The sequence below is a fragment of the Pavona decussata genome, unplaced genomic scaffold (genome assembly GCF_977016875.1).
Source record: "Pavona decussata unplaced genomic scaffold, jaPavDecu1.1 SCAFFOLD_87, whole genome shotgun sequence".
Taxonomy (NCBI): Eukaryota; Metazoa; Cnidaria; class Anthozoa; order Scleractinia; family Agariciidae; genus Pavona; species Pavona decussata.
In genome coordinates, this window is record NW_028145504.1 from 2,014,977 (window position 1) to 2,027,674 (window position 12,698).

The 12,698-nt window shown below is 39.8% G+C and overlaps 1 protein-coding gene across 4 annotated transcripts in view; it reads left to right on the forward strand.

Moving 5' to 3' along the window:
* The window catches only part of LOC146474720 (acetyl-CoA carboxylase-like), a 66,283-nt gene that overhangs the window by 37,830 nt on the left and 15,755 nt on the right, over positions 1–12,698 (forward strand). For all 4 annotated transcript variants that reach the window (XM_085116454.1, XM_085116451.1, XM_085116452.1 and 1 more), the window contains exons 37-54: positions 997–1,106; positions 2,333–2,450; positions 3,474–3,593; positions 3,861–3,920; positions 4,256–4,297; positions 5,752–5,892; positions 6,690–6,767; positions 7,113–7,199; positions 7,823–7,891; positions 8,429–8,520; positions 8,959–9,070; positions 9,886–9,972; positions 10,109–10,177; positions 10,517–10,585; positions 11,080–11,154; positions 11,277–11,336; positions 11,854–11,925; positions 12,411–12,548. In XM_085116454.1, coding sequence (XP_084972580.1) covers positions 997–1,106; positions 2,333–2,450; positions 3,474–3,593; positions 3,861–3,920; positions 4,256–4,297; positions 5,752–5,892; positions 6,690–6,767; positions 7,113–7,199; positions 7,823–7,891; positions 8,429–8,520; positions 8,959–9,070; positions 9,886–9,972; positions 10,109–10,177; positions 10,517–10,585; positions 11,080–11,154; positions 11,277–11,336; positions 11,854–11,925; positions 12,411–12,548 — 1,599 coding nt within the window. The remainder of the gene's footprint in view (positions 1–996; positions 1,107–2,332; positions 2,451–3,473; positions 3,594–3,860; positions 3,921–4,255; positions 4,298–5,751; positions 5,893–6,689; positions 6,768–7,112; positions 7,200–7,822; positions 7,892–8,428; positions 8,521–8,958; positions 9,071–9,885; positions 9,973–10,108; positions 10,178–10,516; positions 10,586–11,079; positions 11,155–11,276; positions 11,337–11,853; positions 11,926–12,410; positions 12,549–12,698) is intronic.

Consider the following 12,698-nt stretch of genomic DNA (forward strand, 5'->3'; position numbering starts at 1 on the left):
CTATCGCCTTTGATAGTTGGTGAGGGGCGAAACCTCCAGCTCGCCGTCTAATTGTTAAATATCCAACGCGCGCTGTAACACTGCCCAAACATGGTCAATATTAGTCGTCCATAGCCAACAGGTATCCTACGATGTACCTAATTTCGCGTGTCGGGGAGAAAAATGGCAAAATAAAGATCGTATCGGGCTTTTCTGTAATAAAATTGTGCTTTGTTGTCAATGTGTTGAATACAGTGTAATAAAATAATTATCCTGTTCAGTCTTGCGCAATATATCCCCTGATTTTAGCCAACTCGGCGTACGGCCTCGTCAGCTAAGTATCAGGCGATATTCCGCGCAATTTCGCAGAGTAATTATTAAGTCTAAGAGAGTACGCCAGGCCTTGAGAAATATTTTAAACTGAACAAGAAACCGTACCGTCAAAGAGTGATGTCTTCAAAACAACACAACAACAACATGCAGCTCGGCAAACATTGTTTCCTTATTTGTGACGATTTTAGTTACGTTGTTGGCCTGTTTTGGCAACCCGATCTCTCGAGACTCCCGAAATTCTTAAAGGTAACAGACTGTAAATTTTTTTAACTTTCCGTTACATTGACAGTAATTCCCCGTGTGCCTTTGATTTGGCTGCTCACGTTTGCTAAGTTTGTTCCAGAAGACGGAGCGGTTTTTGTTTGAGCGTCGTGAAACCGAAACTAAGTTAATTAATCTGGTTAATCACAGCAGAGGTAAACACCGCAATGAACCAATCAGAACTCGCAGCAAATACATGCAACCAGTGCCAAGGGCGGGAAAACCTGGCGAGCATTGTACGATTGGTTATGGTTTTGCTTCCCACTGGTTGACAAAGTGGCGGGCATTTCCTAACTAATTACAGGTCATAGCAAAGCAAAACCAAAGTAAACGCGAAATTGCTTTCGGCCGGCACTCAATTGAAAACCGCTTAATCTTAGCCCATTAACTCTTCTTAATCGGTTTCCTGTAATAATTTATTAGGTCCGCAGCCTCAGCGAGGACATGTTTGATCTCATAAACCAGCAGCCTTTGAAGCCGTGCCAGAGAACTGGAGTTATGGCCGCGTTTCAATCCGTCCTCGAATTTGAAAGGTGTGCTATTAATGTTTCAAATATATAAATATTATGTAGCATGGGCATATGAATCAAGAATGTGTAACTCTGTGCAACTTTGTTCCAGGTTTAAAAGCGGTACAGTCGTAGATATACTTCTATACTTGTATAGGTGGGTTTAATACACAGTCACTGGTGTTTCACCGCTGTCATTTCAGATGTGATTGTAGTTCCTAAGAACAGTAATAAAACCGATCACATCGGACAAACAGCTAAAATAGCAATAACTTCACAGCTATTGATAAGAGGTTTTTAATAGCTGGCTCACTGAGTTATTAACCAGAGCCTTTAAAACCTTCGCCTGACGATGCACGCGTGACCCTGTATGGAGATGACGTCCGCCCAGGTTGTCGAAAAGTCAGTGGATGTCACTTACAGACAAACAACAGGCAAAGGACTATTCTGAGGAAGACGAGAATGCTGATAAATTGCGTTACCGCAAACAATATTTGCTAGGATGCAACTTTATGCAAAGCTCGTCATTCTCTAAAATTCAAGAACAAACAGCTGAGAATTTAAAACTGCATTAAAAGGGGAAAGTATCACGCGAATTTGATACCATTGCAAACCCCAAAATGTTTGTCTGTCAACAGAAACAAAGCAACAACAACAACAACAACAACGACAAACAGTTGTCTGACTTTGCTAAAAGTTATCACCCCAGCGCAATTAACCTGTTGATTAGCGCCTCTGTCCAGAGACAGAGGAGGTCGGGATGATTGAAACATTTTTCAAGTTCTTTCATTTTTGTTTCCAAAATGCGCTAGAACAGATCATGCAATGTTCCTTTCAAGTTGATTTATTTCCTCTCCTTGTTGTAGCATTATTTTGTAGCTAAGTGAAGTCCTTATTTCACCATTTTTAGCAAAAGAGGTTAAAAATCCTATGACACTTCCCCTTTAAGAAATCTTTGTATGAAAATTCCATTTCTACCCCAAATTTTAACCCCAAATTGATGTACCGTGCATAACGCATGCGCTGTGCAATATTGTTTTCTTCGAAGCTTCATTGCCAGAAGTACGCCATGTTAATTCATACCTATTTCCAAGTAGTCTTCATTTGATAAACCCTTGGGACTTCTAAAATGATTCCCTTTCCTTATTCCTTCCTCTAGAGCTCTTCTGTAACCCTTTTTTCCTCTTGATCTTTTCAATTGTCAAATGGCAAAATTTAATTAATAAATTAAACAATGAAATGTTTTGCAGAAATTTTGATGAAATCATGAATCGTTTTGCGCCAGCTACCCCTGAACAACTGTCTCCGTCACCGATGGCGCGAAAGGTTGGCCTCGATCCTGTGTGGGAAATGGAGAATAGGACATATGTAAGTGTAAGACACATTTTGTTGTTTTTGACAGAGATCATGTTCCTCTATGGTCGATAATTTCTTGTGAATCTGAATTTTTTTAAGTATGCGAACCGGTGAGTTCGAACGTAATATTTGACAAGAACTTTGAATGGTTTTAGTGTACACCAAAACTCTGTATGGTTTGATTTGGTCTCAACCTCAACCATTTTGTGGTGGATTGTACGCGCGAGTGTTTTCGCTAACCTGTCGGAAATAAAGTGGCTAATTAGGGTTGGCTATCCACTGGTTGATACATACTAAAGCAATTATGGTGGCAAATGTAGGTAAGTGGAAACCATCAGAAAGTTTTACGTCGCCGTACTCGATACAATGTGACAAACGAATACTAATTTTAAATTTACATATTTTCGTCTACTAGACTAGCCAATTAAAATTCGAGGATAACCTTCAGGAAACCATCTTAAGATCACGTGGACTTGTTGTGGTTTTCTGGGAGCTATCCTCAACTTGTGATTGGTTCGTGGTCACATGACACACGTGACGCAATATTTTTTTCGAAATAATCACGCGTGTAGCCACCCTCGCACGTGAGACGCCGAGCTAAAAGATCCAGGGCTGTCGTGTCACCAGTTCAAAGGTGGCCGCACGTGCGATTTTAGGCTACGTGTGTGTGCGGGCGCTTGAAAGGGGGGAGAAAAGAGGCGAATAACTCCACGCACGCACGTGTGCAAAGCGAGGGGAGCGACCCACGCTCTTCCCACACACTCCGCGCGCGCCCGAGTCCCGATCTTCATTCCCCTTTCTAGCGGCTTCTACGTATGTTATTGCGGCTTTCGCCTCGCTCGCGTCTTTTTCAAGAAATTGCCGCGCTCAAGTTACGTCCGCGAATTATGAGATTCAAGCAAAGGTTCACTGCGATGTACAAAACAAATAGTCAACGAGGTGAACTCCAAAATCTGATAAAATCCAAACACTGTCTTTTGGCAGTTTGAGTAAGTGTTAAGTCGATTCAAAGTGTTCTGTTGTTGTTTTCTTTAGCCTGAAGCTAAAAAAGAAGAAGAACCTATTCACATCATTAACATTGCCTTGCAAATTGAGAAGAATTGTAAAGACATGGAAAGTTGTCGCAAGATGGTCTACGAGTTTACCCAGTCCAAGGTGAAGATTTCTTCTCTGCTTTAGTTATAACTATCCGCAGCTTTACTTCGTTGCAAAACAGGAATACTTACAGTTACTTGCCTTGCACTTTTTTTTCACTTTTGTTTTTTAACATTCTTGTTTACTGCCCAGAGGTCTTCACAGATGGTTAATTTTAAGCCCGGTCGTGAAGTGAGAAAGATGTAATATTTACTGTGTCGATGTTACTTAATCCAGGAGGACGCTGGCAAACGTTCTCATTTTCTAATGTCTTGTGATTTCTTACAGAAAGAGATTCTAAAGGACAAAGGAATCAGAAGAATAACTTACTTGCTCAGCGACTGCAAGGTATTGTAAGCTTCCGGAGTTACTCTCCGTCCCCGTAAGTCTCCGTATGAGGTAGGTTATTTTGTGAGTTGCAAGTTAACGCTGATCAGAAGAACTGCACTAGCGTGGCAGGTTTTTACTTCAAAAGAGCGAATTCCAACTTTTCCATAACGTGGCTTTAGCTAATGGACAATCAAGAATGCGTGTCTTTAAATCAATCGCTCAGTATAACGTTTGCACCCAATTACGACCTTCCTGTATCAACATAATCATTGGCATTTATGAAATCCTTTATCATTAAGATTACCGGTTGTTGCTCTTATGAAGTCACTGATAGAGAGCGTTTTATTCAACAGGGTATGAATCCATGGTTTTTCACATTTCGAGCTCGAGATGATGTGAGTACAACACACCTTTTAATTTAACTTATTTCAAAATAGTTCATTTCCGATATACACTCAATGACTGGTCGTGACAGGCTCAACTGTGAAAGCGAGGCAAAGTCAAGGACACGTGCAGTGTAGCCTGCAATAGTTTACGCCTTTCCGGCTTTTGTTACCCGGAAGAGATACGGAGTTAATTTGTGCCATTTTTTTATTCTCGTCGATTGGTCAGTGTTATGTAACAGTGTTCGTACAGGTCATGGAAAACCTGGAGAGACGTGGAATTTTGAAATTTCGTTTTCCAGACAAGTCATGGAAAGTCATTTAAAATTATGTTTGTGGAGAAAAATCACTAAGAAAGCATTCTCTCAAGGAATGAAAAAGGAAGAAGATGAACAATTAAAAAAAAAAAAAAACGTAAGGGAATCAAGAAACAGATTTTCCCTCAGTAGAAATAACCACTACGCATTTTGACACTGTTGAATTCGAATTGGTCCTCATGGAAAACTTGAAAAGGTCATGGGAACGGTAATGAAAAGTCATGGATTTTGAAAGCCCAAAAAAGTACAAACCCTGTGTAAAGACTTGTCCATACGATGAGTTCAGGAACTGTTTTACACAGGAAGTGTAAAGAACAGAACGAAGTTCTCGAGAGGGGTGGGGAGCTCCTACATCGGAAAGAAAGCGGAGGACTTTGAGACAGTCTTGTCATGTAGAAAATCGCCCGAAAACGTTTTTCAGAAGCACAGAGAAGCGATAAAAGTATAGAAAAACGACGGCTTATGAAGTTTTCAAACTTTATTAAGTTTACTACTGTTCTTTGGAGGGGGTTGTTTTAGATTGAGATTCCCATCCTTGTTGACTCTCGTGTTACACGTTACCTGTGTTTGGATATTTTTTTGCTTATGGAAACAACATAGGTGTTTTTGTATTCTTTTTGTCAGATTACTTGAGGCCGTAAGCCCCCAAACTTATGCCTTTATCTCTTCATCGTTTTGTCGCCTGTTGTTGCAATCAGATTTCTGATTTCTTTTAATAAGCGTCTGGCTCCTGCATCTTAATAATGGTAATTGAACTGACTGGAGTGCAATTTGGTCTGAAATCATACGCGTGATTTCAAAATCGAACAAGCGCGCAGCGCGAGTTTGATTTGAAATCACAAGTATGATTTGAGACCAAAATTGCACGACACAAAGTTCAATTACCACTTTATTACACCTATTTTGAAATCACAGAGTTTTATTGTCAATATTAATATTCTATTTTTGTTACTTCATTTCCATTTTGATGGGCTAAAGAAAGGATGCTATTTAGAACAAAAATGGTGCAATTTGGGAATAAATCGCACTGTTGAGAGTCAATCAGATTGCAAGGATCACCAGTGATTTCAAAATGGGTGTAATAACTATTATAATTGTTCTTTCTGTAAGGATACTGTTTCTCTACTAATATTTTTTCTTTCTTCTCAGTTTCAAGAGGATTCCATTTATCGCCATCTGGAGCCAGCGCTTGCTTTTCAATTGGAGATTAACCGTCTAAGGAACTTTGAACTGGAGACAGTTCCAACGACAAATCACAACATTCATCTGTACCTGGGTTCGGCTAAGAAGGTATTGTTTTGTGCCGCTAGATGACAGTTCTTCGAAGCCAGCGGAAAGTTTGCTGCCTGCCCATTGAACACACCTTAGAATTTCTTCCCTACACTGATGTTTTAATTTGAATGGTCACACTTCAGGAATTCATCTAGAGACTCAAACGTTAGGACCACCTTGTACCGCATAATAAACTGCACCATAGGAACGTACTGCTCAGTAGCTTTCATTTGAATGATTTGACAAACTCTTAGACATTGCTACCTTAAAATGTATTGCTCTGTTGGTTACATTTGAATGGTCACATTTAGGGATTCAGTCATTCAGAGGGTTTAAAGTTGGAACCGCATAATAAAAAAACACCGCAGGAAGTTACATTATTTGAATGATCGCACTTCAGAATCCCAACGGCAGACTCAAAGTTAGAACCACCTTGCTCGGCCGGCATACTAACCAATACCTTTGTTACAGTTCTGCTCAACAATGACAACACTTTACGGTCTTAGTCAAGGATTCAAAAGTTGGCAGCACCGCAGAAAAAAATCTGCTTTCATTTGACTGTTTGTCCTTTAGGATTTCATCCACAGACGCAATAATTAGAAGCAATAGCAAATGTCACCGCTCAGCAGTACCGGAACGTTACTACTCCTCTGTTACAAGTGTCACACACTTTACGACTTTTGTCACAAACGCGATAGTTCATAAGGTTGAATTCTTCGACTCCAAAGGCAAAGTTAATGCATGGAATGTTTTTTTTTTTTCATCTATAGTTATTCTTATTAATATTTTTTTTACATGTGTTTTATCGTTATTAGATCTCAGCTCACTCAGAGGTGACCGACCACAGGTTCTTCATCAGAAGCATCGTCAGACATGCGGACTTCATCACCAAGGTAACAACCGAACACTGGTTTTCATTTTACATTTGCTATTCATTTAATTGACTCCAACATACTTGCACTTGAATGATCGCACATTAAGATTTTGTGCATAGCTTGTCAGGTTATAACCACGTCGTGTATAACCAAGTTTTCGCGCCACGATGGAAGCGCTTGTGCTAATTCATGCGGCAGGATACTTATATCTGTGGTAATCCCGCAATTCCGCACTCCAGAATAAACCTGCATTTCGTGATTCAAGTTTTGCTTGACGCTGGAAGTGATAAGGTTGACTAAGTGAAGGAAGAAAAATATTCTTGCCGTCTTACCCCAGTTTTTTTTATGTGCTGTTTGTTGTAGGAAGCTTCATTTGAATACATGGAAAAGGAGAGCGAGATTCAGCTGCTTGAGTCCTTGGATCAACTGGAAGTTTCTTTTTCAGAGAGTGTAAGTTACATTGTAGTATTTTCATAGTACCTTTTTACAACAAGGAAGCTTTGCCTTTAAGGCATAGTTGTGTGTAAACAACTGTGTTATCCTTTCTCCATCCAAAGTTATACGTCCAGCCGTCGTCAGGCGTGTTGAAAACACGCAAGTTTCATATCAGAATCGAATGCTCTTGAATCTTCACTATGTTCAACTTGTGGGCTTTTTTAGTTGTAAAAGCCAAGTTTATCATTTGTTTGTGTGGCTATAGAGGTTTTCAATTGCATGCCGAAAGCAATTTCGAGTCTGCTTTGTTTCTGATCTACTGTGCTCTGTGGTTGGTTAACAAAACTCGCTCCACTTTCTCAACCAATGAACAACCAATGAAAAAAGCGCTTTACTCTGGTTACATGTATTTACTTCGAATTCTGATTGGTTCATTGCACTGTTGTCATCTGCTCTGATTGTGTAGAGTAATTATTTTGGTTTGGGTCTTACGACACTCAATTGAGACCCGGTGTGCTGGGCAGACTTGCTGTTATTTTTCCATTTTTTCATGGGCTTGAGTAACATTCCATGCGTCTAATGTGTGGCTTAAAAATCTGTGTTTGTAAAATACAGTTTGAATTTGTTATTTGTTGCAGGTAAAGAGGACAGACTGTAATCACATTTTCCTTCACTTTGTTCCATGTGTCATTATTGAGCCTAACAGGGTACGTTATATTTACGTAAAAAGGCAATTGAAAGTTATTTGTTATTTTCGATTGAATTTATAAGTTTTTGACTCTACACTTTATAAAATTAAATTCTGGCAGAGTCTTGTTCACAGTGATTTGGTCAAGTCACGTGACATGTGACCTGACCAGGCCTTGTCCAGATCGCTGGAAGGTTGTATCTCCCCCCCCCCCCCCCCCCCCGTGTCTATTTAGGGTCGGCTTGTGGGATCTGATGTAAATTGCCTCCCAAACTCCTCTCGTAAACCAGTCTGCATCTCTGTCCAAAATCTGTGCCTCGTCGATCACTAATTGTTGTTGTACCAATTTCGCCACTCTCGTTCTATCAAACTTTGTAATTTAGCAGTAGTTGAGGAAACACATAGTGCATAAGCCTCATGGTTTCTTTGGGCTTCCTCGCCATTTTCCTTTACTTGTTTACGATTCTGTATGTTACATTTGGTGGCAGACAATAAAAAATTAAAAACCTGTGGAAATTAGACAGGTTTACAGGTTTGTGTTTTTCTGTTGATGTAGATCGAAGAGAGTATCCGTCACATTGTGACAAGGTACGGGAGAAGACTGTGGAAACTGCGTGTTCTGCAAGCTGAAATGAAAGTCACCATCAGGTAACGGCCATCAGTCGCATTTTACGAGTACCGTAGTATATTGTTCTTTGAAGTCTGATAATTACGGCATTGATGTTTGTGAACCGTTCAGGACGTTGAACTTTTTTGGCACCATATTTCACTGTCTACCTACATTTTACTATCTACAACTTGATAAAATGCTAAGCAATAACTTGCGCGGTCTAGAATACCGTCCGTGGAGTTACCTGTTTAGTTTTTAGCGTAGGGGCAGAGTAGTCCGCATGCGCTGGTACTTCACTGTACCCTGGGTTTCTTTGACGCAGCCACTTCTTAAGTTTCGTTGTATTTTACTGTCTGAAATGTTTGGATCGGGGTGTTTTATTTAAGACACTTGATTCGTTTCCGTAGTTGCCACGGGAAAACTGTCAATACTAAAATTTATTATATTAATATGAACAATTTACTTGAAATTTTTAGGCTCACGCCCACTGGAAAGACGATTCCACTGCGAATGTTCATCTCCAACGAGTCTGGTTACTACCTTGACTTCAACATTTATCGGGAAGTAACGGATCCAAGAACAGGACAGGTATTAAACACAAAACTGTAAATAATATGTTTTTCTTTTAATCCCTGCTTTTAACGATTAATGCAATGGGCCCACCCTACCGGATCAGCTGTATGGTATATAGTTCTGTTGAGTTCCAGGTTTATTCCGTGACAATGTAATAACATCGTCAACTATTTCATGATTGTAACATGTATTTTGTGGCGAGATATGTCCAGAAATGCACGCTAATGAGATGCGTGAACTGTACGATAGACTGACATCACGAGGTCACCCAACCCCTGTTAAACATGAAGTTAAACATGAAGTCATATGAAAATGACAAATAGGTCTGTCGTATATAAGGTACCGAAATTTATGTTGGTTTTTTTTTTTAAAGAAATTCAGGGTTAGGTGCATTTCTGGACATAAGTGTTTGTGGCTGGTACTGGCAGAATTTTATCTGTTTGTCTGTAGAAAGGATTCTCTTTGCAACACAACATCTCTCTAAGGCAAGCAGATGGACCTGTTTGGCATGTATTCGCCTTAGAGAGATTTGTCTGTAGTCGTTTCGTATCTGCTGAATGTCCATCGACAGTACTCAGTTGTATTTTTGCAAAAATACACTGGAAGGGCGTTAACTTTGTGCTGTCTGCGCACGGAACTTTTTACGTATTCAGCTCCAGACTGTCGTTGAGATCAAATTGCTTAAAGTCCTCAGTATCATGTGAATACACAGGAAGAAAGGCTGACGGTTGAACAATTTTAAGGCCACATGGCTCCCTAAATTATGCACCAGGATTATAGTGCTTCATTATTTCCCTGACCTAACTGGACTTATTTTGTGTGATTGATAGATTGTGTTCGAGTCTTATGGACAGAAGCAGGGTCCTCATCATGGCCTTCCGATCAGCACCCCTTACGTCACTAAAGACCATTTACAGGTAGAAGCAAATCTTTGACTCATTTTTTGTTACTGATTCTTCAAGAGGATGGTTTCGCATTTTTGTCTCGCATAGTGTGAAAAGCCATTTTTTTTTTTGCGTCGTATCTAATTCTATACTTTTAATGTCGTTTCAGCTCAAACGATTTTCAGCTCAGTCGCTTGGCACCACCTACGTTTACGACTTGCCTGAGCTTTTCAAACAGGTGAATAAGCAACTCACTTCCTTTGGTTAATTGTATACTGAATGTTGGATAAGTGGTATGGGTATTAACGCAGTGTTGTTGAATTCAGGCTTTAATTTGCCAGTGGCAAAGGGTGACGTTTGCCCTGTTGAGATTGGCGGCAGTTTGGTTTTTCATTCGGCTCGCAAGTTGAAAATGCTCTGTACTGCGTAACAAATAGTACAACAGCACCAGAAGGTACTGTTCAACAGCTCACATTCATCCACAGGCTTAACAGCTGTAAAAAGCATAATTACTAATAGCACCACAGGAAACTCCTGCTCAGTGGCTATAATTTGAATGTGTTTTTTTTATAACCAGGCCACTCTGAAGCAATGGAAACAGTGGTGCAGTGAAAACAAAAAGGAGATGAATCCTTCCAAAGATGTTGTAAGAATTGTCCAGCTTGACGGCATACGTAATATAAGTTGTTTGACTTTGCAGTAATAGCTTTTTTCATTGTTTGTTTATTTTCACGATATGTGGATCTCGATGTTTCAATGGCTTACTGTCGCTCCCAGGAGATGACGGTCGACTGGCTTCAGATCACTTCATGTAGCACCTAGTGACTGATGCGTATCGCATTTCATTGTGGTCTGTGCCATTAATGTTTATAGAATCACACGCCTTTGAACAAACCAAAACAAACCAAAACCCTTTTTAATGCTATCTGTCGTTCTATAAGTAAAACAGATTCTTTCTATTTAAACGTCATTGTTCCCTGAAATGATTACAAATGTTATCAACGGCAAAAAAGTTATTGTTAAAGTAGTGGTCACTTTTCAGGCAAGCCTGTTTCATTACCTTTGTAACATCGTTTCGCTTTTAGACTTCATCACTCATTATGTCCAGTTGAGGTTGATGCCTGTTGTTTAATTTTTCAGCTGAAAGTGACGGAGTATGTGTTGGACGAGAACGACCAACTAATGCCAATAAACAGACTGCATGGAGAGAACACTGTAAGCAGAAGAAATCTCTGAGACTTTTACTTTTTACTTTGGCGCTTTCTCTTTATTTACAGATAACAAAGCACCCGTGATTAGAAATGACTGTCTTTTTTTTTTTTGCTCTTGGACTTTAGATTGGTATGATAGCGTGGAGAATGGAGTTTGTCACACCAACGTGCCCAGAAGGACGAGAGGTGAGTAACAAAACAAGTAGAGAACAGTCGCGCATCGCTTATCATTTGCCGCACGGAAAATACGGTAATTTCCGTTGGAAATCAAAATGGATCACAAGATCTCCAGAAATTCCATGTGGAACGTTTCGGTTCCCTTTTAAGGTACTCCTCTTTCCCGTTCGGAACGGAACGTCGGAAAGATTTCGTGGCTGATTTGTCATTTCTCCCTTTTCCAGTCTCTCATCAAGAAGATTTGCGCGGGATTGTGGTTGGAAGCGCCATCTCTCTTAGTTTGTATACTCTGTTGAGAAGAACCTCATCAATGGCGATCCCAATCGGTTATTTTATCGCAAACGGTAAACATTTATTGTCCACTCATTTTATAGCAGCATGTCCGTGAAAAAGAAAAGAAAAGAAGAGGTCATTTACTAGAAAATTCCTGAAATTCCCCCTTTTTTGTGGGAGAGGGACGGGGATAGGGTAATTTCTTTACCTTTTTTCTATTCCTTTATTATTTTTGATTTTCTTTATTTTACAGATAATCGTTGTAGCAAATGACATCACTGTGATGATTGGCTCGTTTGCTCCCCCTGAAGACATGCTGTTCAAGGTATAAACCTCGCAGTGTGAATAAAAAACGTTGAAATATTGGTGATCTAAGTCTAACTCTGATATATCGCTTTCCGAAGCTAGTCTTGGAATGAAGACTGAAACTGCACCAAGTGGAAACGATTACGGAGTGGCGAACCCGCTTACGCATCTTTTGTAAATGAATCGTCTTCTATTTTCGATACCTTTTTTTTTTCATGGAGTTTTTTTTTAAGGACATTTTTATACTGTGGAGTGGCGATCTTGAGGTTACAGGATTTAATTAATGCGATTTACCAAGAGCTATATTTTACTTTGCACATTTTTTGAGATTTCAGAAAAAAGTTGGTTCATTCAAATATGACTGATTTTCAGAGAAACAAATCCCTTAACTTCACAAACAGTTTTAATTACGAACGAAATTAACTCGTACAGATTGTTTCAGTGGTAATATTGCTGTACTGTATTTGCCATGGGGAATTAATCAATTTATATTTATTATTTCAGAGAGCGTCTGAGATGGCAAGAGCTCAAGGCCTTCCATTTGTGTACGTCTCCGCCAACAGCGGAGCTCGCATTGGACTCGCTGAGGAAGTGAAACATCACTTTAAAGTGGCCTGGAATGATCCCGTTGTTCCAGACAAGGTTTGTCAATAGCGAATAAATTTTACTTGACAAAGATGTTGTATGCGATTTGTCAACCGCCAAGCACCGATTATTCAAAGAGCAGATACTGAATTGCTATCCATTGTTTAAGCTTCCCTAATGTCTTGCGGGGTCTGGGATTCGCCAAAC